This window comes from Gopherus evgoodei, chromosome 2 (assembly GCF_007399415.2).
Source record: "Gopherus evgoodei ecotype Sinaloan lineage chromosome 2, rGopEvg1_v1.p, whole genome shotgun sequence".
Taxonomy (NCBI): Eukaryota; Metazoa; Chordata; order Testudines; family Testudinidae; genus Gopherus; species Gopherus evgoodei.
In genome coordinates this window covers 127,814,284-127,839,687 of record NC_044323.1, presented here as the reverse complement: position 1 = coordinate 127,839,687, position 25,404 = coordinate 127,814,284, and the positions used below count along the sequence as shown (strand labels likewise).

General features: G+C 50.9%; 1 protein-coding gene across 4 annotated transcripts in view; it reads right to left on the bottom strand.

Annotated features, from left to right (window-relative positions):
* TENT4A (terminal nucleotidyltransferase 4A) overlaps window positions 1–25,404 on the bottom strand; it is a 117,969-nt gene that overhangs the window by 44,025 nt on the left and 48,540 nt on the right. For all 4 annotated transcript variants that reach the window (XM_030551673.1, XM_030551674.1, XM_030551675.1 and 1 more), the window contains exon 8: window positions 14,233–14,359. In XM_030551673.1, coding sequence (XP_030407533.1) covers window positions 14,233–14,359 — 127 coding nt within the window. The remainder of the gene's footprint in view (window positions 1–14,232; window positions 14,360–25,404) is intronic.

Here is a 25,404-nt window from a genome sequence, read left to right as displayed (position 1 = left end):
AGGTCCCATGCAGGCACGAGTGGCTTAGTTGGAGGATGGATTTTCTCCAGGCCTTTAAGGAAACGCCGCACGACCGCGTGTGCAAACACGGAGCTCCCAACCGCGCCTGGGTGAAACGCAGAGATGGCTGTGAGGTGAACCTTAAGGGATCCAAAGGCTAGGTGCTTGTCCTTTAGGAATATCAGGTAGTCCAAGATGCACAGAATTGGAGCCTGAAGCGGGGGCACCTGCCGCTGAGTGCACCAGCTGGAAAACCTTTTCCACTTGGCTTTGTACGTAAGCCTGGTTGACGGCTTGCAACTTTCAAGAAGCACCCGCCTTACAGAATCCGAACAGGCACGTTCAGCCTGGTTTAGCCACAGATCCTCCAGGCAGTGAAGTGGAGTGACTGAAGGTCCGAGTGCAGGAGATGACAGTGGTTTTGAGAGGTGAGGTCGGCGCTGAGAGGGAGACGCAGGGGAACCTGGATTGACAAGTCCAACAGGAACAGGTACCAACACTGACGCAGCCAGGCAGGACTACCAGAATGACATCTGCCTTGTCCTGGAGGACCTTGAGGAGCACCTTGTGTACCAACGGGAACAGAGGGAAGGCATAAAGCAACTGACCCGACCACATGATCTGGAAGGCATCTGCTATCGAGCTCAGGCTGTGACCCTGGAAGGAACAGAAGGCTGACCACTTCCTGTTGGACTGTAAAATGAACAAGTCAACTTGGGAAAACTCCCAGGTGCAGAAAATGGAATGAATAATATCTGGACGTATCAACCATTCGTGAGCAAGAAAACGCCTGCTCAAGCTGTCTGCCAGAATGTTCTGGACACCCGGCAGGTACGAGGCCTGAAGGCTGATGGAGTGGGCTAAGCAGTCGTCTCACAGAAGGAGGGCTTCTTGACAGAGCGACGATGACCAGGTTCCACCTTGCTTGTTCAGGTAGAACACAGCCATGGTGTTGTCCATTAGGACTGCTACGCAGTGGCCCTGCAAGTGAAGGAGAAAGGGTTGGCACACAAGGTGATTCGCCCTGAGCTCTTTGATGCTGATGTGCAATGACAGCTCGTTCTCATGCCATAAGCCCAGCGTTGTCAAATTCCCGAGGGGGGCCCCCATCCCAAGGCAGATGCATCTTTGACCAGGGTAAGGGTGAGCTGGGGGGGGATGGAATGGGACCCCGGCACCCACCATCTGAGGATCCAGCCACCGTTGTAGGGAGTAGTGTGCGCACTTCGGGACCATGAGGACCATTTCTAGACTGTCATGTCCAGGTCGGTAGGCTGAAGCCAACCACGTCTGTAGCAGCCTGAGTCTTAGTCTGGCATACTGCACCACGTAGGTACAGGATACCATGTGACCCAGTAACCTGAGGCACTGCCTTGCTGTGGTGGTGGGAAACTTGCAGAGGCTGGTAATTATGCCTGCTATAGTCAGGTGCCGTGCTTCCAGAAGGAAAGTCCTCACTTGGTTTGCCTCCAGGACTGCACCAATGAACTCTATTGTTTGAGTGGGTGCAAAGATGGATTTGCTGATGTTTACTATGATACCCAAGCGAGTGAACATGTCCATGATTAGATGTACCTGAGACTGGATATGATGGTGAGACCAACCCCATATAAACCAGTCATCAAGGTACAGGAAGACGTGCACGTGGTGTCGGCGAAGAAAGGCTGCCACGACCACCATGCACTTGGTAAAGATGCAAGGGGTTTTGCACAAGCCGAATGGGAGGGCTGTGAACTGATAATACATCTTGCTCACCACAAAGCAGAGGAAACATCTGTAAGACGGAGTAATCAAAACGTGAAAGTACACGTCTTTCATATCAAGGGCGGCATACCAGTCTCCCAGATCCAGTGAGGGAATGACAGTAGCTAAGGAGACCATTGTCAACCTGAAGTTCCCTATGTACTTGTTGAGCTCCCTGAGGTCCAAAATAGGTTTTAGGCCTCCCTTTGCCTTGAGGACAGCGGAGCTCCTGAGGAACTTCCTCCACTACCTCTAGGGCAAGGAGGGAATGAACCTTCTGAATGAGGAGCTGCTCGTGAGAAGGGTCCCTGAAGAGGGATGTGGAATGGGGGTGAGAGGGTGGGGTGGTATGGAAATGGATAGAATATCCCGTCTGCACCGTGCAGAGGACCCAGAGGTCCAATGTGATACGGGAGCAGGCATGGTAGAAATGGGATACACTGTTCAGAAAGGGATGACTGTCCGGGGTAAGAGCTGGTATTCGGTCCTCTGGCACACCTTCAAAATGGACGCTCAAAATGGACTGTGCTTGACCTTGCCCGGAGGAGGGGAGTGAGACTCTCTACGTATCTACTTCTTCAACGAGAGAAGTCCTGCCTCAGTCTAGAAGGGAAAAAGCGTTGGCTGAATGGTCTGGGGTTTAAATGTCTGCCTTTGGTTAGCTGGGGTATGCATACCTAACAATGTAATAGTATTCCTCGTGTCCTTTAAGGTATGCAGGCGAGAATCAGTTTGTTTTGCAAACAGGCCCTGGCCATCAAAGGGTAAGTCCTGGATAGTGTGCTGAACGTTGGGTGGAAGGCCTGAAGACTGAAGCCAGGTGTTCCGCTGCATGGCAATACCTGATGCCAGAGTGTGCACAGCTGCGTCCACAGCATTGAGGGAACCTTGGAGGGAGGTCCGAGCAACCAATTTACCCGCCTCAGCAATGACCCCCAGTTCTGTACGAGCTTCTGCTGAAAGAAGCTCTTGAAATTTGAGGATCGCAGAACAAGAGTTAAAAGTGTACCTACTGAGGATCGCTAGCTGGTTAGTGATCTGCAGCGAGAGACCCCCAGTAGAATAAATTTTTCTCCCAAAAAGGTCCAGCCGCTTAGCGTCCTTTGACTTGGGAACAGGCCCTTGCTGGCCCTGCCTTTCCTTGACGTTCACCACGTCCACCACAAAAGAGCATGGGGCGGGGTGGGTAAAAAGGTATTCATAACCCCTGATGGAGACAAAGTACTTTCTTTCTACCCCCTTAGCTGTGGGAGAGATGGAGGCCGGGGTTTGCCAGAGACTTGGCATTGTTATGGATGGTTTTATTCATGGGGAGGACCACCCTGGAAGGCCCCTCCGGGCCTAAAATGTCCACCATAGGGTCCTCCTCCTCCACAACCTCCTCAATTTGGAGGTTCATATTCAGGGCTACGCGCCTCAATAGTTCTTGAAAGAACTTAAAGCCCATCAAGGGTGGACCAGACGTGGACGTGCCAGCCACAGCCTCATCAGGGGAGGACGAAGACGACTCCACTGGAAGGGCCGGTGCAGAGATAGTCTCCTGGTCAGGTATGGGTGGTTCCTCTGGGGCACCTGGGGGAGCCCCTACTGCGGGCGCTGGCTCCACAGGTTAGTTCAGGTCCGGAGGGGGGGCGGCTGAGAGTCGCCTCGGGAGCTGGGCGCTCAATCCTGACGGTAACCAGGCAACTGGAGGGGGGACTGCCCTGAGCCTGGTGATATGCCCAGGGTGTCCAAAATTGCCACTGGCGCTGCCAGCTGGGTGCTGGGGGATCTTGGCCGAGGTCCCCAGTTGGGCCCGGGGAATGTCAGAGAACGCTGAAGCTCTCTCCGACCTGCCAGAAAGGGACCGAGATCGCGATGGCCAAGGAGGAGCAGTGCGCGAGTGAATCAAAGGTAGCACAGAATCCCTTGGCAGGCTTGGGTCATGCGCGGATCGGTGCCGGGAGGCTGATTGCGACCAGTGCCGCTATGAAGAGCGGTGCTGGGCTGGTGAATGAATGGCGCTGCTCCAGGGAGCAATGCCACGATGGAGTGCGGTGGTGGGCCGTGGGCCAGTGTGACAATCAACGCGGGGATTGGAGTTTTAAACTGTGTCGGTCCAAACGGTGCCACGAGGTCACCGATCATGACCTGGATCTGGAGCAGGACCATGACCCAGCAGTTGATTCCTACCTCGAGTGGGAACAGATCCGAGGATACAGATTACTAGACCAGCGCTACGAGTGAGATTGGTACCTGTGGCGGTGCCGGGACTCGGAACGGCATGGACATACTGGTCTGAGGGCTGCCATTCCGAACGTCGCTGGTTTACCCTTGGACGGTACCGAGACTTGGGTTGGGGCTGGAGGCACCGGAGCTGTCATTTTGATAAGCCCTCTGGCGGCCTCGAAGGTATCCCGTGTGGAAGGTAATGTGATCTCTTCCACTTGCATTGTCCCTTGTGCAGGGCAGGGATGAGCAGATCTGGGCCTGGCGGCCATGTTCTACTTAGAGGCCTGGTTAGAGTCTTGCTCAGTTGGGCCAGGACAACTGCTTCAGCCCTAACAGGGGGTCCTTCCAAGGCTTGCTTCTTCCCAGCAGCCGGGGAATGGGAGCTGTCAAGGTTCCTTCCCCACTCTGAACTTTAGGGTACAGATATGTGGACCTGCATGGACACTTCTAAGCTTAATTACTATCTTAGATCTGGTAACTCTGCCACCATCCAGAAATTTCAGTGTCTGGGTCACTTCTTGTCCCCCCCAAAACCTTCCCCTCCCTGGGCAGCCTTGAGAGGCTTTTTCACCAAGTCCCTGGTGAACACAGATCCAAACCCTCAAAACAAGGAGAAATTAACCATCTCCCCTTCTTTCCCCCCACCAATCCCTGGTGAGTCCAGATCCAATCCCCTTGGATCTTAAAACAAGGACAAATCAATCAGGTTCTTAAAAAGAAAGCTTTTAATTAAAGAAAGAAAAGTAAAAAAATCATCTCTGTAAAATCAGGATGGAAAATACTTTACAGGATAATCAGATTCATATAGCCCAGAGGAACCCCCTCTACCTTAGGTTCAAAGTTACAGCAAACAGAGGTAAAATCCTCTCAGCAAAAAAGGAACATTTACAAGTTGAGAAAACAAAAATAAGACTAATCCGCCTTGCCTGGCTATTACTTACAAGTTTGAAACATGAGAGACTGATTCAGAAAAATTTGGAGAGTCTGGATTGACGTCTGGTCCCTCTTAGTCCCAAGAGCGAACAACACCCAAAAACAAAGAGCACAAACAAAAGACTTCCCTCCACCAAGATTTGAAAGTATCTTGTCCCCTTATTGGTCCTCTGGTCAGGTGTCAGCCAGGTTTACTGAGCTTCTTAACCCTTTACAGGTAAAAGAGGCATTAACCCTTAACTATCTGTTTATGACAGGAGCAGTGCCGAGGCAGGCATTTTTGGGGCCTGGGAGATCGCCGGTCCCAAGATGAGTGAAGGGTCTTCTGCAGTGCTGAAGAGGGTATCGCAGGAGGGGCACTCTGCACCGAAGCACTTGGGCCTGTATCTTGAGAGAGCCGCAAAGCAGACTCCATGAGGAGTTGCTTGAGTCAAATCTCCCTCTCTTTTCACGTCCAGGGCTTGAACGCCTTACAGATTCTACACTTGTCTGCCTGATGGCCCTCGTCCAGACACCTGAGACTGGAATAGTGGGAGTCACCTGTAGGCATGGGCTTGTTGCAAGAGTTGCAAGGCTTGAAGCCCTAGGACGGCATGCCCCAGAGCCCCACGGGGCAGTCGTTAATGGGACTGCCCTCAACTACTAAACTACGCTTAATACTATAGGAAACACTTAACACTAATAACAATCAACAATCAAGATAAGAGAAGCTAGGGATAAGTGGAGCACTTGATGAGACAGGAGACCACTGTTTCAACAACCGTCATGGGCGGTAAGAAGGAACTGAAGGGGGGGTCGGGCCGGCAGGGTCTTATATAGAACACCATATTGGCAACACTACAGGGGCTCCCCAGCCGGCCCGAAGGGTAGCTGCTAAGGAAAAAAAGTTTCCGACATCCGTGCACGTGGCACGTGCACACATCTCACTGGAATTGATATGAGCAGTCACTCGAAGAACTTATTTATCTTATCCAAATATCTGAAGAGATCTAGTTGTCTGGTAGAGTCTGCCTACTTTCAGAATCTGGTGAAAATCTGGTACAACTTGTGTCTCACTCTCAAGTCTGCTCAGACATTAAGTTTCCCTTCTATATAAATGGTTGACCATTTGTCCTTCAATATTGAACAGAGGCAAGTAAGTTTAGTTCCCTGGTTGTTAATGCTGGTAAATTTTCCAAGCTTGCGTGTTAATCAAATTGGGAAGATAATATGTGCAGGAGTATAGGGGAGGGAGAGTAGCCTGAATTAAAAGAACTATTGAGATAGATTTGGAGAGGAAAAGAGGTACAGCTCATGCCATAAACAGGGGGAAAAGATAAGGCAGGGGGGTGGGGGGGACACACTAAAAACAGTGCAGGAAAAGCCATACTGGTAATCTATCCTAGGAAAGAAAATTGGAGCGAAGCCTTAAGGAATGGAAAAGACGGTTACTCACCTTTGTAACTGTTGTTCTTCGAGATGTGTTGCTCACATCCATTCCAGGTAGGTGTGCGCGCCGCGCGTGCACGTTCGTCGGAAACTTTTTTACCCTAGCAACTCCAGTGGGCCGGCAGGTCGCCCCCTAGAGTGGCGCCGCCATGGCGCTCTATATATACCCCTGCCGGCCCGCCCGCTCCTCAGTTCCTTCTTGCCGGCTACTCCGACAGTGGGGAAGGAGGGCGGGTGTGGAATGGATGTGAGCAACACATCTCGAAGAACAACAGTTACAAAGGTGAGTAACCGTCTTTTCTTCTTCGAGTGATTGCTCACATCCATTCCAGGTAGGTGACTCCCAAGCCATACCTAGGCGGTGGGGTCGGAGTGAGAAGTCGCGGCACGGAGCACTGCAGTTCCGAAGGCCGCATCCTCCCTCGACTGCTGGACCAGGGCGTAGTGGGAAGCAAAGGTGTGGACCGATGACCAGGTCGCTGCCCGACAGATTTCCTGGATGGGCACACGGGCGAGGAAAGCTAGCGACGACGCCTGCGCCCTGGTAGAATGCGCAGTCACACGGCCCGTAGGGACATGGGCCAAGTCATAACAGGTCCTGATACAGGACGTAACCCAAGAGGATACCCTCTGGGAGGAGATAGGAAGACCTTTCATACGATCTGCTACCGCCACGAAAAGCTGGGGGGATTTTCGGAAGGGCTTAGTCCTCTCTATGTAGAACGCGAGAGCCCTACGGACATCCAGCGAGTGGAGCTGCTGCTCCCTGCCTGAGGAGTGAGGTTTTGGGAAAAAAACCGGAAGGAAAATCTCTTGGTTGACGTGGAAGGCTGAGACCACCTTGAGCAGAAAAGCAGGGTGTGGTCTCAGCTGCACCTTGTCCTTGTGGAAGACCGTATATGGGGGGTCTACCACAAGAGCTCGGAGCTCCGACACCCGTCTAGCTGAGGTGATAGCCACTAGAAAGGCAGTTTTCCAAGAGAGGTAGAGCAGGGAGCAAGTAGCTAACGGCTCAAAGGGGGGCCCCATGAGCCGGGACAACACCAGGTTAAGATCCCAGGTTGGAGCAGGGGGACGGACGTTAGGGAATAAACGTTCCAGCCCTTTAAGGAATCTCGACACCGTCGGGTGAGAAAAAACGGAGCGACCGTCCGCACCCGGGTGAAAGGTGGAGATAGCTGCTAGGTGGACTCGCAACGACGATAAGGCCAGACCTTGCCCTTTGAGGGACCAAACGTAGTCTAAGATTTCGGTTACCGAAACTTCCATAGGGCGGAGATTTCTCTCTACGCACCAACAGGAGAAGCGCTTCCATTTCGCCGAATATGTGGCTCTTGTGGACGGTTTCCTGCTGCTCAAGAGCACCTCTCTCACAGGCGTGGAGCAGCGCAGCTCGGAAACAGTCAGCCACGCAGGAGCCACGCCGCTAGGTGCAGCGACTGCAGGTCTGGGTGACAGAGGGTCCCGTGGTCCTGGGTAATCAGGTCCGGATGAAGGGGCAGGGGAACTGGGTCGGCTATGGCCAAGTCCAGCAGCATGGTGTACCAGTGCTGCCTGGGCCATGCCGGGGCCAATATGATCACGAGAGCCCTGTCCCTGCGCACCTTCAGGAGGACCTTGTGGACCAGAGGGAACGGGGGAAATGCATAGTACAGGTGGGTTGACCACTGGATGAGGAAGGCATCCGCTATCGACCCCGGCTCCCTGCCCTGAAAGGAGCAGAACGCTTGGCACTTCCTGTTCCCTTTGGACGCGAAGAGGTCCACCCGGGGATAACCCCACCTCCGGAAAATGGAGAGAGCGACGTCCGGGCGAAGGGACCACTCGTGTGACAGGAAGGATCTGCTCAATCGATCTGCCAGAGTGTTCCGTACTCCAGGGAGGAAGGAAGCCCTGAGGTGAATGGAGTGGGCTACGCAAAAGTCCCAGAGTCGTATCGCCTCGTGGCACAGGGAGGAGGACCTGGTGCCTCCCTGCTTGTTGATATAGTACATGGTCGTCGTGTTGTCCGTGAACACGGCGACACAACGACCCTGAAGCTGATGACAAAACGCTTGACAAGCAAGGCGGACCGCTCTCAACTCCCGCATGTTGATGTGGAGCCCCACCTCCTCCTGGGACCACAGGCCCTGTGTCCGCAGGGTCCCTAGGTGGGCCCCCCAGCCTAGATCTGAGGCATCCGTTGTCAGGGATACCGAGGGCTGAGAGGGGTGAAAGGGAAGACCCGCACATAATACGGACTGGTCTAACCACCAGCCGAGAGAATCTAAGACCTTCTGGGGGATTGTGACTAACATGTCTAAAGGTTGCCTTGCCGGCCTGTAATGACTGATAAGCCACAGCTGGAGAGGCCTCATGCGGAGCCGAGCGTAGTCGGTCACAAAAGTGCACGCCGCCATGTGGCCTAACAGGGTTAGACATGTCCTCACTGACGTCAATGGGGCTGACCGCAAACGTTGAACGATCGCCGCCATGGTCTGGAACCGTTGCAGAGGCAGCGAGGCCCTGCCCACAGTGGCATCCAGGACGGCCCCGATAAATTCCACCTTCTGCGTGGGCCTCAGAGTGGACTTGTCTGTGTTTATCAAGAGGCCCAGACTTGCAAATATGGCGGTGATCATGCGGACATGGCTGTTGACCTGCTGTTCCGACGTGCCCCGAATCAACCAATCGTCCAGATAAGGGAACACGTGGACACGGTTGCGCCGAAGATGCGCCACGACAACTGCCATGCATTTTGTAAACACCCTCGGGGCCGTGGACAGGCCGAATGGGAGGACTGCAAATTGATAATGAAGAGCCCCCACAACGAAGCGGAGAAAGCGTCTGTGGCGCGGCCAAATGGCAATGTGGAAATACGCGTCCTGCATGTCGAGGGCGGCGTACCAGTCTCCCGGATCCAGGGATGGAATAATGGTCCCCAGGGATACCATGCGGAACTTCAACTTCACGAGGTATTTGTTGAGTTCTCGCAGGTCGAGGATAGGCCTGAGGCCCCCCTTGGCCTTGGGGATCAGAAAGTAGCGGGAATAAAACCCCTTGCCTTTCTCGTTTTCCGGAACCGCCTCTATAGCTCCTTTGCTGAGGAGCGTCTGCACCTCCTGCCGAAGGAATTGCTCGTGAGAGGGGTCCCTGAAGAGGGACGAGGAAGGAGGGCGGGAAGGAGGAAATGAAACAAACTGCAGGCGGTATCCCGTCTGCACCATGCTTAAGACCCAGCGGTCCGATGTTATTTGGGACCACGCCGGGAGGAAAAACGAAAGGCGGTTGGAAAATGGGGGGGAAGGATCCATAGGGGAAACTGTTACCGCGCCCTCGGGCGCACCTTCAAAATGAAGGCTTAGGACCAGGCGGGGGTTTTGAGGAGCCTTGGTTCTGCCCCCCTTGGTTCCCAGACTGCCTGCGCCTGCCGTTCCTGCCGCGGCGCCTGTAAAGGTCCTGCCGCTGGCGGAACTGGGAAAACGGCCTACGTTGTTGCTGTTGTTGCGACCTAAAGGGTCTACGCTGCGTCACGGGGGTGTGCATCCCGAGGGACCGCATAATGACCCGGTTGTCTTTTAGACTCTTGAGTCTGGGGTCTGTCTTATCAGAAAACAGGCCCTGGCCTTCGAAAGGAAGGTCCTGTATAGTGTGCTGGAGCTCCGGCGGAAGGCCGGAAACCTGCAGCCAGGAGATGCGACGCATCGTAACTCCAGACGCGAGGGTACGGGCAGCCGAGTCCGCAGCGTCCAAGGAGGCTTGTAAGGCCGTGCGTGCGACCTTCTTGCCTTCGTCCAAGATGGCCGTAAACTCTTGGCGAGCATCCTGTGGCAGCAGCTCCTTAAATTTGTCCACTGCCACCCAGGAGTTAAAGGCGTATCTGCTCAGCAGGGCCTGCTGGTTAGAGACCCTGAGCTGCAGCGCCCCAGCCGAGTACACCTTACGGCCAAGGAGGTCCATCCGCCTGGCTTCTCTGGATTTGGGGGCCGGAGCCTCCTGGCCGTGACGCTCCCTATCGTTCACCGATTGCACCACCAGTGAACCGGGAGTCGGATGAACATGTAGATATTCGTATCCCCTAGAAGGGGCCATGTACTTTCTCTCGACTCCTTTCGCTGTCGGAGGGATGGAGGCCGGGGACTGCCAGATAGTATTGGCGTTGGCCTGGATGGTCCGTATGAAGGGCAGGGCGACCCTGGTGGGAGCATCAGAAGAGAGGATGGTGACAATTGGATCCTCTATCTCCGAGACCTCCTCTGCCTGCAGACTCAGATTTTGAGCCAATCGCCTGAGGAGGTCCTGGTGCGCCCTGAGATCCAGCGGGGGGGGACTGTTGGAGGAGGTACCCGCCACCGCCTCATCCGGGGAGGAGGATGATGAGACCCCAGGCACGAGAGTGTCTAACTGAGGGTCTTCCTCAGCCCTCGCCTCTGCCTCCGGAGCCGCAGCGGAGTCCTGCTGTTTGGACCCTTCCTCCCCTTCCGGGGAGGGAGGGGGGCGAGACAAGGAGGCTTCAGGGGCCCTACGTTCCGCAGTCGCCGGTCTAGCAGGGAGCTGCTGGGGGCCCTGGGCCTGATGGTATGCCCAGGGTGTCCAGAATCCCCACTGTTGTGGGCCTTGGTCTTGCAGCGGCGGATCACCGAACAGCGCCGCCTGCCGGTCGGTGCCCAGCGCATACCCGCTGTCCGTCTGGGAGGATACGGACGGCTGTCTCGAGGGCCACGGTGGGGCCGACCCCGGATGGTAAGGGTCTGCGCGGGCCGGCACGGAGGATCGTCTCGGTGCCGGGGACCGGTGCCGGGAGTCATATCGGTGCCGGGACCGGGATCGGGACCGGGATCTGTCACGGTGCCGGGATCCTGATCGGTACCGGGCGCCGCTTCGGTACCGGGACCTGCCACCAGCTCGGTGCCGGGAGGTCGACCGGGACCTACCACCAGCTCGGCGCCGGGAGGTCGACCGGTGCGGCGATTAGCGTCGGGACCTGCTCCTGGAGTCGCGGTGCCGGTGTCGTCGACTGGAGCCTGACCGCGACCGCCTCGATGCCGACCGTTGCCGCGAGTGCGACCGGTACCGCTGAGGGGAGCGGTGCCGGGACTGCGAGCGGCGTCGGGATCTGGAGCGCCCAAGACGTCGGGACCTGGATGGCGAACGACTGTCTCTGGGCGGCGCCGACATCATGGGCTTGCCTCTGGACACAACCCGCACCGGAGGTACCGGGGGTGGCAGCCGAGTGGGCTCAGTCAGGGCAATAAGGTCCCGAGCCGAGGCGAAGGTCTCCGGTGTGGATGGGACCACTACCTCAACCCCAGATCTCATGGGGGAGCTCGGCGGCACCGGACTCAACGGACCCGCCGGGCCCGGAGTCAACGGTGCTGACGGTGCCGGCGGCGCCGCGGCCGATGTCGAGGCCGGGCGCTCAAGCCGGGTCTGCCTGGCCGGAGTATCAGACTTCGACGGCCTTGGCTCTGATTCCAGTGCCGGAGAGGGTCGGTGCCGAGGAGTCTTCTCGGTGCCGGAGCGATCCGGTGCCGGTGCCGATACCACGGCCTGCGAAGCCGACGGGTCGAGTGCCGCCTCCATTAGGAGAGTTCGGAGCCTCTGATCCCTCTCCTTCTTTGTCCTCGGCTTAAAAGCCTTACAGATGCGGCACTTGTCGGATCTGTGCGATTCCCCGAGGCACTTCAGGCACGCTTCGTGGGGATCGCTGGTAGGCATGGGCTTCTTGCAGGCCGCACACTGCTTGAAGCCCGGCGAAACAGGCATGAGCCTGGCGCCGGGTGCCGGGAAGGGCTAAGCCCCCGGCGAAGAACTACTTAACAACTATTTAACTAAACTATCTACTTAAACTAATTAACAACTATAATGGAACTAGAGATGAACGATAGATAAACGATAGAGAACTAGGAGAGCTAGGGACGTGGAGGACAGCTAAGCCGCGCTCCACAGTTCCAACGACCGACACGGCGGTAAGAAGGAACTGAGGAGCGGGCGGGCCGGCAGGGGTATATATAGAGCGCCATGGCGGCGCCACTCTAGGGGGCGACCTGCCGGCCCACTGGAGTTGCTAGGGTAAAAAAGTTTCCGACGAACATGCACGCGCAGCGCGCACACCTACCTGGAATGGATGTGAGCAATCACTCGAAGAAGAAGGTAGGATTCCAGGATAGAGAAACTGAGCTACTCCCTTGTTTTTAATAAATGATCTTATGGACTTGAGGCTTTAGAGCTTTATGAATCTTGTTTGAGTTTGGAGAGCCTTCATGTGCTTCCCAAATCCAAGACTTCTACATTCAAAGAAGTTACCCCTTCATCAGAAGTGTCGGTTCTTCGTTTAAGAGGGATGGATTGTGTGATTTGTTCTCAATCTAGGAGTTGAAAGGACCAAGAAATACAAAATGATATCTAAAGCTTCCTTGTCTAGAGTGCCTCTGTCATGTTTGACTAAGTGCACTGGCAAAGTAAGAGGTTATCGGCAAGAGCTTGAGGCACAAGAACAGAACACAACTCCCTACATGACCACACAAAGGCCTAACAAACCTCCAGGACCCCTCAACTGCTCCATACCTTGCTACCGAAGCAGAGGGAATGAGAGATTGTTGGATGCAGAGTCTTTGATAGCTAGTTCTCAGAATTACCTCAAAATACAGAGGGATTAACTTTGTATAGCTCTGTATGCACTACTCTTGTTATATTCCCCTCCTTGACAGACTCTGCCTTAGTGATAAGTGGAAAGTCTAATTCTGAGTATCAGTGGTCCAGTCTAGAAGCAAGTGAGCAGGGAGGTCATGCACATCAGATGACAGGAAAGAAAGCCTGGAGATCCACAGTCACCATGTTAAAAGCAAGAATTAGGCCACTTGCAACAGGCCAGAAGTGTGAAAGACTGGATCCACTTTGTGGTAGAGAGCAGGGATAATAATACTTTCTGCGAGGCATTTTGCACATCTAGCCTTTCAGAGCATTCCAACTCTGCAAACAAAAGGCTTAACTACATGAGGAAATTTTCCAGCATAATGAATCCACTCGTTATACAGGGGTAATTCCCCATATAGATACTTATTCCATAACTAGTGGTATAATTATACTCAATTATGCCAATAAAAGTTTCCCCATGTAGGTAAGCCTTAAGCAAGAATCTTCAGCAGAGCTGCCTCCAATATGGCTTGAGGGATTTAATTCAACACGTTCACACGTGCAATGTCCATCCGGAGTTGCAAATGCAGAGAGTTTCGACGACTTACCAGCACTTTGCTGTAAAATGCTATATAGGTTACATGCATTATAAATATCAAATCTATCAATATAAATATCAAATCTTGAAGCTTGACAATTTTATTTTTTTGAAGGACAATAAAAAGCTAATTAGTACATATAAACTTATGGCCATTTGAAAATTATGTACTGAGCATGAATAATGTCATCTTAGTGATTTATGAAAGCAGTATTTAAAAACCGCATAAACACTAACCTGGCTTTGTTCAGGTGGTCTGTTTTAGCCAGCACTCCTAATTCTTTGCATCTTATAGCTACACATTCACAAATACACCACTGAATTTAAGAAAGCAATCCACACTTTTGAGTAATATTTAAAACAGACAGCTTGAGAAAAAGAAGAGGATGTATCCAGAACAGAGACAGCATATTGCCTAGATTCCATCCATGCTGAGGAAAGGGAGATAGAGGAATAAAAGCTCCCACCAAATTTGCTAGACAGTCTGCTACATTTCCCTAAACAGACACTTCAAGTCAGGTGCACCAAAACATGCACTCTTACAACAAAAGTTTAGTATGAATACATCTGTGCAAATTTCAAGAGAATAGCAGTATACAACATATAAATACCCCTTCTTATATTTGAGAAGATTTTAATAAGCATTTTCAGATATTCCTATTTGATTACCTAAACATATGCATATTTAAGAAGTGGACTATTACCTCTCAGAATCTCTATTTGGATATGATCTTGCAAGCGGCGATACTGCATGACTAAGAACAATGTAGGCATAATCAAAAACTTGTTTCACTTGCATGGCACCGTAAGAACTTCTGCCAACGTCATTTCCTGTAACAATGTGACAATCATCAATTAACGCATTTTTAAACTAGTATCCAGAGAAATCCTGTCAGCCTGAAAGCTCAGTACCAAAGAAGCTTCACCACAGGTGGTGAGAATTGATTATCCGAAGCATCTCATGCTGAAAATTTGTCCTTGAACACCAAAGTGTGCTAACAAAACTGCCAAACTGAATTAGGGCAGCCAGTGTAGCCTAGCACTTTACGAATTCCAGTTTTTAACGTGTGGTGACGTAAGAAACTCAATCCCAATAAAGAGGATTAGACTAAAACCTATAAAACAAATTTCAAGTAATCCCTGTTAAAAGTAGCTTCAATCTACACTGCATTATTTGTATGGGGAAGGTATCTGAAATTTTAGAATAAGTTATATATTATTGTGAATAATAAAGCACAGCCGAACGCTGCCGTGACTGATCTCTTGTCTTTTTGAATTAACGGTTTTTGTTACTTCGGAGTTCACTGCCTCTCCTGTTCTTACCTCATCTACGCTAACCAGAAGACTCAATATGCTACAAAGATCGAAAAGCAAAACAAGGCTAGATGAGTAGTTGTCCATAGGTTAGACAGGGAACTGCCATCACCTGTCAACTGTCGTAGCAAGAAAACTCCAAACCAACACAACCTAAGTTATTTGTGAGCCAAAAAGGAACGATATGTACTCAGACTCAGACTCATAGGTCAGAAGGGACCAATATGATCATCTAGTCTGACCTCCTGCACAAGGCAGGCCACAGAACCCTACCCATCCACTTTCATACAACCCCTAATCCAGGACTGAGTTATTGAAATCCTCAAAACTGGTTTGAAGACCTCAAACTGCAGAGAATCCACCAGCAAGCGACCCATGACCCACGCTGCAGAGGAAGGCAAAAAACCTCCAGGGCCCCTGCCAATCTGCCCTGGAGGAAAATTCCTTCCCGACCCCAAATATGGCGATCGGCTAAACCCTGAGCATGTGAGCAAGACTCACCAGCCAGCACCCAAGGAGGAATTCTCTGCAGTAACTCAGTTCCCATCCCATCCAACATCTCCCCGCAGACCATTGAGCAGACTTATCTGGTGATAATCCAAGATCAGTTGCCCAAATTAAACTATCCTATCATAACATCCCCTCCATATACTTATCAAGCTTAGTCTTGAAGCCAGATAAGTCTTTTGCCCCCACTACTTCCCTCGGAAGGCTGTTCCAAAACTTCACTCCCCTAATGGTTAGAAACCTTCGTCTAATTTCAAGTCTAGACTTTCTAATATCCAGTTTGTACCCATTCGTCCTCGTGCCTACATTAGAACTAAACTTAAATAATTCCTCTCCCTCCCTAACGTTATGTACTGTAAATAGATCTTTACAAAAAGGCAGGAAAGCCTGTAAACTAGCATTGCAACTTTAGAGTTTGTTACTAGAAATTGCAATTCATGGATTAAATATTTCAGAAACAAAAAAACAAAAAAGATAATTTACTAACGCTACTTTAAAGGCAGTTGAGCTGAAGAGGTATAAAGCATCAGAGGGATGCTTGATAACCACCTCTTTTCCAAACATTTAAGAGCAAAACCTAGAACAGTTCCTCCAGTTGCCCCTAGATCCAAGACCAGTCACTTTAAGAAGACAGTAGCATGATTCATGCCAAATCCTAGTTAGATGAAACACAATATTAAAGTGAAGTTTAGTCACTTTTCAGAGCAGAACCTTCTTTCTAGTCCACTGAATGTAGTATTGTAGAGTTAGTCTGTCTCAATTATCTTCTGAGGCCTGAAGCCTCAGAAACCAACTGCTTCCACTTCACTTATTACCAGTAATAAGGTTTCTGCAGACCAAATTAAACCCCTAATTACGCTTATGCAACCACATTGCCTTGATAAGTTCACATCAGCTATACCTTTAAAAAACCTAATTCTTAGTTTCATAAAATGTAAGGCCATAAGGGGCTATTAGATTATCTAGTTGGATCCTCCCGTATATCACAGGACACTAATTTTCACAGATACACATATCTTAAGCCCAAAGACTTTAGACCTTCAGTACTCAGGAGACTGTGTGCCACAGGGAAAGGACAGGAAAGACCAAGACAGGTGCTACCAATACCAAAAATGCAATGCAGGGATTTGATTAGGTTAGATATGCCTACTTAGCAGAAGATACTTACTTAACCAAGGAAAGGGGGAGGTTTTGGTTTTGTGGAACATTGAGGCTCTTACTACAGAGAGGTGCCTGTACAGTTCTGACATCCTCTCTCTCCGTAGTAATGTTACCAATATCCTGAGTGATATATTAGCTAGGGCAAGGAGGAGGGCTTTAAACCAACTATGAATGGGGAGAGCAATAGCTCAGTCGTTTGCGCATTGGCCTGCTAAACCCAGCGTTGAGAGTTCAATCCTTGAGGGGACCACTTAGGGATCTGGGGCAAAATCAGTACTTGGTCCTGTTAGTGGAGGCAGGGAGCTGGACTCTATGACCTTTCAGGGTCCCTTCCAGTTCTATGACATAGGTATATATCCATATATCCAAGGCAATAATGGAACAAATGCTCAAATATGTATGCCAGCCCAATCCATCATGCATATGACAAATCCAAGCACCAGAAGGCATATAAGGAAATTTTTAATTGTCAATATAAACTAGTGATAGCAGCCTAGATAAATAAGAGGAACTGGAGATGCACATGTATGAAATGAAATAGGATATGGCTGGTATTAGTGAAATTTGATGGGATAGATCATGACTGGAACATTAAAATCTATGGCTACAACTTGTTCCACAAGGATAGGATGGGAAAAAGGGAAGGAAGGTAGGCACTCTATATGAAAGACAGTTAACTGTCACACAGTCAAACTACTCAGAATCACAGGACCTCAGAAGTTTAATCCAGAAGCACTGAAACTAGTAAAACTAAAGATAGGGGACTGGTGGGCACCTGTTAGACTGCCAAACCTCAACTTGAACAGAACAAACTGCTCCCTAAACATCTAATGTGCAACCAGGGGGGTAGGGGTAGAAGAGAGAATCTGTGGGACATGTCATGTGGTCAGTAATAAATTAACTATTATTTTTAGAAACTCCAAGGAAGTTTTAACATAAATCCTGAACCCAACATAGGATAACTCAATATGGGGCTTCATTCTGATGGAATGAAGTCTTAACTGCTTACCTAAAAATTAGCTGTTGCCTAAGTACTAGTGAAAATGATCAGCATATATTTACCTTGTGCAAACAGAATACACCACTCCCCAGTAATTATGTATATTAAGAAGGACCAGTTTTCCAAAGCCTGAACCAATTTTTGGCTTAATAGACTGGGAACAAACTTAAGGCGGGGAGTGTTAATAGAAACTCAGAATTGTTCAAAGATGTACTGAATGCCCAAAAGCCAAGATTTATAGATAAGGCAAAAAGGGAGCACTGTGATAGTCTAATCTGATATCTTGGATAACACAGGTCAGAGGATCTCCCTGAATAACATCAACTTCCAGGCGTTGGATCTTGTTATACCTTTGGCTGCTAGTCCAAATAACCCTTTTACCTGACTTCTGGTCTCCAGGTATGTACTCAGACTAATAAAGTCACCCTTTAGCTTCTCTTTGTTAAACTAAACAGATTAAGTTGTTGGAGTCTTACTATAAGATGTGTTTTCCATTTCTTTAATCCTTTTTGTGACTCTTCTCTGAACCCTGTCCAATTTATCAACCCCCTTCTTCAACTCTGAATACCTGAACTGGACACTGTATTCTAGTAGAGGTAACACAAGTGTCAAATACAGAGGTAATATAACCTCCCTACTCCTACTTAAGATTCCAATTTTATACATCCAAGTATCATATTAGCTCAGCCAGAGCACTGCATTGCATGCCCATGTTCAGCTGATTATCCACCATGACCACCAAGTATTTTTGTTTTATTCACCACCACACCCGAAGTCACAGCTTCTCTTTTTGTTCCTAGATGCAGAATTTCAAATTTGGCTGCATATTGTTTGCTTGTGCCCAGTTTACCAAGTTACCCAGATCACTCTGCATCAGTGACCTGTTCACATCATTCTTTACCTCTGCCCTAATTTTTAGGTCATCTACAAAAAACAGTTACCCCCTTTTAGTAACTGTTGTTCTTCGATATGTGGTGTTCATGTCCATTCAAAGTAGGTGTGCGCACACCACGTGCACGCCAGCCGGAAGATTTTCCCCTAGCAGCGTCTGTAGGGTCGGACCTGGCGCCCCCTGGAGTGGCGCCATTACGGCGCCCTATAAAGGAGCCCGCCGACCCTCCACTCCCTCAGTTCCTTCTTGCCAGCACTCAGACAGAGGGGCAGGAGGGTGGGTATTGGAATGGACATGAACACCACATCTCAAAGAACAACAGTTACTAAAAGGGGGTAACCGTTTTTTCTTCTTCGAGTGGTTGTTCATGTCCATTCAAAGTAGGTGACTCACAAGCCTAACCTTAGGTGCTGGGATCGGAGATCACTGCTGACTGGAGTACTGCACGGCCGAAGACTGCATCATCCCTAGCCTAGTGCGTGATGGCGTAGTGTGACGAGAACATGTGGATGGAGGACCACGTGGTCGCTCTACAAATTTCTTGAGTCGGGATCTGAGCCAGGAACACCACAGAGAAGGCCTGTGCCTTAGTGGAGTGGGCCGTGACTGGAGGGACAGGGGTCTTATCTATGCGGTAGCATTCTCAGATGCAGGTCGCAATCCCCGAAGAGATTCGCTAAGAGGAAACTGGGAGCCCCTTCATCCTATCTGCTACTGCAATGAAGAGCTGAGTTGAGCATCTGAACGGCTTGGTACGCTCAGTGTAAAAAAGCCAAGGCCCTGCGGACATCCAGGGAATGTAACCTCCGCTCCTCAGTGGAAGAGTGTGATTTGGGATAAAACACTGGGAGAAAAATATCTTGACCCATGTGGAACTGTGAGATGATGTTGGGTAGGAAAGCCGGATGAGGTCTAAATTTGGACCTTGTCCTTATAGAAGATAGTATACAGAGGCTCGGATGTTAGCACCCTGAGCTCCGACACCCTTCTGGCCGAGGTGATCACCATCAGGAAGGCGGTCTTATACAAGAAGTACAACAGGGACCACGAAGCCAGAGGCTCAAAGGGAGGTCCCAAGAGGGCACAGAGGAACAGATTCAGGTCTCAAGCAGGGGCCGGCTGACGAACATGCGGAAATAGCCTGTCCATACCTTTGAGGAAACGCCCGACCAGCGGGTTCGCAAACACCAAGGTACCCCCTTCTCCCGGATGGAAAGCCAAGATGGCCGCCAAGTGAACACAAATCAAGGAGAAGGAGAGGCCCAGTTGTCTGAGGTGCAGCAAATAGTCTAGGACAATGGAGATTGGGACCCCCAGCAGATTGTGACCTCGCTGACTCGACCATATGCAGAAGCGCTTCCATTTGGCCAGGTAGGTGGCCCTAGTTGACGATTTCCTACTATGGAGCAGTACTTGTCTGACCTGCTGGGAGCACTGCATCTCCACCGGGTTCAGCCATGGAGCATCCATGCTGTAAGGTGAAGGGACTCCAGGTTTGGGTGGCGGAGGGAGCCCCGGTCCTGCGTGATCAGGTCCAGGAGCAGGGGCAGCGTCAGGGGCACCTGAATGGACATGTGCAGGAGTGATGTGTACCAATGTTGGCGCGGCCACGCCGGAGCTATCAGGATTACCTGTGCATAGTCCCTGCGAATCTTCAAAATCACGCTCTGTATCAGGGGGATCGGAGGAAAGGTGTAGAGCAGACAGACCCCCCAAGACTGTAGGAAGGCGTCTGACAGAGACTCCTGACTGCGGCTCAGGAGGAAGCAGAACCTCTGTTTTCCCTCGAGGCGAACAGGTCTAACTGGAAAAAGCCCCAGAGCTGGAAAATTAAGCGTACCATGTCCCATTGGAGTGGGGAATGGACACTACTGAGTCCAAGGGGTCCCTGGCCGGGCAATATACTGTCGTTAACCAGGACCGCAGCGGACGAAGCCGGAGTCTGGCATAGTTTACCCCATAGGTGCACGCCGCCATGTGACCCAACAGCCGGAGGCAGACTCGTGCCGTGGTAATCGAGGCGCGGTGCAGTCAGAGGATGAGCTCGGAAATCGCATGGAACCTGGATTCTGGCAGGTACACTCTGGTGAGGGTGGAGTCCAGAACTGCTCCTATGAACTCTATTCGTTGTGTCAGAGACAGGGTGGACTTGGCTTCGTTCAAGAGGAGGCCGAGATTGAGAAAGGTCCGCCTGACGACCTGGGTCTCCACCTGCTCCTTGGAGCAGCCCTTTATGAGCCAATCATCCAGGTAGGGGAATACTTGGATGCCCCGCCTGCGCAGGAAGGCCATCACGACTGCCATGCACTTCGTGAAGACTCTTGGAGCAGCTAACAGGCAGAACGGGAGCACCGTGAACTGCAGATGGGTGTCGGCCACGACAAACCTGAGGTACCGACTGTGTCGGATAATTATGGCAATGTGGAAATAAGAGTCCTTTAAGTCAAGGGTGGCATACCAATCTCCTGGATCCAGGGAGGGAATAATCTAGGACAGGGAGACCATGCAGAACTTGAGCTTTAGTACAAACTTGTTCAGCCGCCGCAGGTCTAGGATGGGTCTCAGGCCCCCTTTCTCCTTCGGTATTAGGAAATACTGGGAGAAGCCTTTGCCCCTGAGCTCCCAAGGGACTTCCTCCACCCCGCCTGCCTCCATGAGGGACTTCACTTCTTGACTTAGAAGTTGCTCGTGAGATTGGTCCCTGAAGAGGGACAGAAGGGAGGAGAACTGGATACAATATCCCCTCTCTACTGTGCGGAGCACCCAGCTGTCCGACGTGATTCAGGACCAGGCACGGTAGAAGGGGGACAGACATGACCCAAAGGTAAGGGTAGAAGGATCCAGAGTCTCGATAGGTAGGTCGCCCTCGATCATACCATCAAATAGGGGGTCTAGGCCCCAATGGTCTCAATTGACCGGAAACCTGGCTGGAGGGGTGGCGTTGGTGACGCCTCCTGCCATTTCTGCCCCACCTGTGCCCCAGCTCCTGGCGAGTCTGAGAGGCTGGTAGGGGCGTGGGGCCATCTGTGGCCTAAACTGCCTGCACTGGGTAGCAGGGGTATGCAAGCCCAGCAAGCAAAGCATGGCCCACGAGTCCTTTAAGCTATGCAGACACTTGTCCATCTTTTCTGACAACAAGAGCATCTGCCCCTCGAAGGGGAGGTCTTGAATGTGCTGGACCTCATAGGGCAGGCCCAAGACCTGGAGCCAGGCTCCCCTACACATGACCAGGCTCGTGGCCAGGGTATGCGAGGCTGAGTCAGCCACATTTGGGTGGCCTAGAGAGAGGCTTGGGAGATCAGCTTCCCCTCCTCCACCAGGGCCGAAAAAACTCTGACTTGAGTCCCGGGGAAGGAGCTCCGTAAACTTCGACATGGCTGAACATGTGTTATGACCATATCGGCTTACAATTGTCTGTTGGTTGGCAATGTGGCGTTGTAGACCTGCTGTGGAGTACACTTTTCTGCCAAAGAGGTCTAGTCCTTTAGCAACCCTGCTCTTTGGTGTTGACCCCTGAAATCTCTGACGCTCCCATTGGTTGGCCGCATCCACCACCAGGGAGTCCGGGGGGGTGCTGTGTGGATGTACAAGTGTTCGTGCCCTTTAGAGGGGATGAAATAACGCTGCTCCGTTCTCTTGGCAGTAGGGGCCAGCAAGGCTGGCGTTTGCCATAAGGTGCGGGACGTATCCGCTATGGTCTTCATCAGCGGGAGAGCCACCCTGGATGGCCCTGAGGGAGCCAGGATGTCTACTACATGGTCCGCGTCCACCTCGATTTCCTCAGCTTGGATTGCGAGGCTCAGAGCTGCTCGCTGGAGCAGTTGTTGGAGGATTCGGGTGTCCTTCAGGGCTGGTGCCGCAGCTGTGCCCGAGACCACTTCATCCGGGGAGGAAGATGAGGAAATTACATGGATCAACCCTTCCCCCGGTGCATGCAGTCCTTCGGGGTCCTGCTGCACACGGTACTGTGGTTGCAGGGCCGGTTCCGATTCTAAATGCGGCACCGCAACCGGTACCGGGGTCGCCAGTGAGCGGCTTGGCGTATTGGGCAGTGCCTGCTGAGCCCAAACTGTAGCCGTTGTCAGTGCTGAACTTGGATATGGCACACGCCTGCCCGGCGACGGTGCCAGTGGAGGAGGCAGCTGCGCCGGGGCCATCGACGCCGAGGAGACTTAGGCTGACCTTGATCGAGGACCAAAACACCTGGTCTACCAACTGGTGGTAGGCCCAGGGGGCCCAAAACGGCCACTGCGAGGGTGGATGCCATTGCTGCTGACCCTATGGGTAACGCTAGTGGCTTGCCCCCAAAACCGATCTCCTGCTCCACGACTGGCTGGAGCGGTAGGAGTCTGCCTCCGAGTCTGAAGTCTCTGAGTACGAGGACCTAGGGGGGAGCAGCACCTGGTGCTGTTGGAGAGCAGTGCTGAGGCGACGGGGAGCCTCTTATCTGGTCTGGTGCCACCTTAGTGGTGTAGTGCGGGGATGGAGGCAACAGCATGGCCGGCTTGCCCCTCGGTTGAACTGGGGGACGGGCCATGGTTGGCAACTCCCTACAGTGCGGGGAGGCTGGCGCCAGGAGTCCCATCAAGTCTGAGGCCACCTCAAACGCCTCCGGTGTCGAAGGGAGGCGCAAGTCTCCGCTGAGGTCTGGGGATCTAGGCCGGTCCAGACTCGACCGCACTCTCTGCGGTGCGGGAGTCGACAGAGCAGCCAAGGGCTGTAGCCCAGCCTGTCCGCTTGCACCCGCGTACGGCGTCGGCCTCGAGTTCTGGTGGAGTGACCGTTCCCTTACTGGCTCTCTCTTCTTAGGGGGCACCGGCGACAGTGAGCAGTGCTGCACTGAGGCCAACTTCCTATGACCCGATTCCATCCGGTGCCAGGTTTTAGACGACTTGGGCTGGGCCCTAAGTCCTCATGCCGGGGCACTCCGCACCGAGGAAGACGTGCTAGGCATCGCCTCAGCTGATTCCAGGTCTGAGGTGGCCAGAGGGCAGCCTCCATCAGGAGGACTCTAAGTCTTTGAGCTCTGTCTTTGAGAGTTCTCGGATGGAAGCCTCTGCAGATAGAACACCCGTCCTTTTGGTGGCTCTCTCCGAGGAACCTCAAACAAGCAGAGTGCGGGTCACTCTTCAGCATGAATTTCCTGCAGTCCTTGCAGAGTTTAAACCCGGGGGACCCGGGCATGCCCCAGCGGGCGACGAAACTTGGGAGGGGGACCCCCCCAACTACCAAGAACTATATACAATGAGCTAAGTAAACTAATTATAACATAACTATCTACACGGACTATATACAAGGATAGGACACTGCTAACTTGCTATGCGCAAGAGAAGTTCCAGTTAGCCGTCACCGGCAGTAAGAAGGAACTGAGGGAGTGGAGGGTCGGCGGGCCCCTATATAGGGTGCCGTAGTGACACCACTCCAGGGGGCGCCAGGGCCAACTCTACGGATGCTGCTAGGGGAAAATCTTCCAGCTGCTTTGAGTGGACATGAACAACCATTCGAAGAAGAACAGTAATTGATTTTATGTTGTCTTCCAGATCATTGATAAACAGTGTTAAATAGTGTAGGGTCAAGAACTGATCCCTATGAGACTCTGACTAGAAATGCCCCCACTTGTTTGTTCCTCATTTGCAGTTATATTTTATTTATTCACCTAATGTGCATGTTGATTTTGCATTCCAGTTTTTAAATAATGTCATGAGGTAGCAAGTCAATACTTTACAGAAGTTTAAAGTATATGACAACACTTTTACTTTACCAACAAAACTTGTAATCTCAGCAAAAAAGATCAAATTAGTTTGACAGGACCTATATTCCATAAACATATTGAGTAACATTTATTGTATTAATCTCCTTTAATTCATTATTAATAGAGTTCCATATCAGTAATTCCATTATTTTGCTCAGGACCAATATCAGACTGACTATAATTACCCATGTCGTTCTGTATACCATTTTTAAGATATTAGCACAACTTTACTTTGTGTTCCAAGACTCATTAGAAGTCAACATTAAGGAACAAGAGACTCCTCAACCAGCTCTTTTAAAACTCTTGAATGCAACTCTTGGATGTGGAACAGTTAGTTTGAAGATGTTTAACTTTTGTAGCTACTGTTTAACATTCTTCCAAATCACTGTTCAAATAAAGTATGCCATCAATCATGTGATACAAATATATCTGACTTTTTCCCCAAATTGAATCATTCTGCCTTTACTGCATTATTGACAATTGTACCATTTCCATTGAGTAATTCTACCATTTCCATTGGCTCTGGTGGCCAGAGATTTGTGTTTTTTGCTTCCCTTATAACTTTCCTACAATTCCTTGCTACCAATTTATTACTATCAATTTCCCCTTGCTTCAATTTGTTACATATGTTTCATTTTTTATAGCTGCATTCACTTCCCCTCCAACCCATGTTGGTTTTTAACTAGCATGGCCTTCTTTTGACAGACTTGCTAGGCATTTAGTGAAATATTCTTGAACAGTTGCTAATAATTCATGATTCATAATTGTATGTTTAAATCCTCTCACCTGGTTTGGCTCATTTACAGCTTTGTGAAACTGGCCCTTTGAAAGCACCATGTACATACATTACTGGTTTGGACTTTATTCTGTTTGGATAAAGAATGTAATGAAGTCATGATCATTTGTACCTAAGCTACCACTATTTAATTCTGTGATTAATTCCTATTTATCTGTCAAGAACGAACTAATACAAGATTCCCCTTCCCTTTTTCCTTTCCCCCAACAAACCTGGATGCAACATTTTCTGAGTTAGGAAACTCATCTTTAATATTTAGAAATTTCAAGGATGTTTAGCACTGGCAGCATGAGATCTCCAGCAGGTGTCACTCAGATTGAAGTCCCCCATAATCTTTTTTTCCTACGTATTACAGATAGGGGCTTAAGGAACCAGTCATCTTGTTCTCTAGTGTGATCTGGTGGTATGTAGCATAGTCATATTTGGAGTATTTTGGGCTTTTTTTTTAGGACAT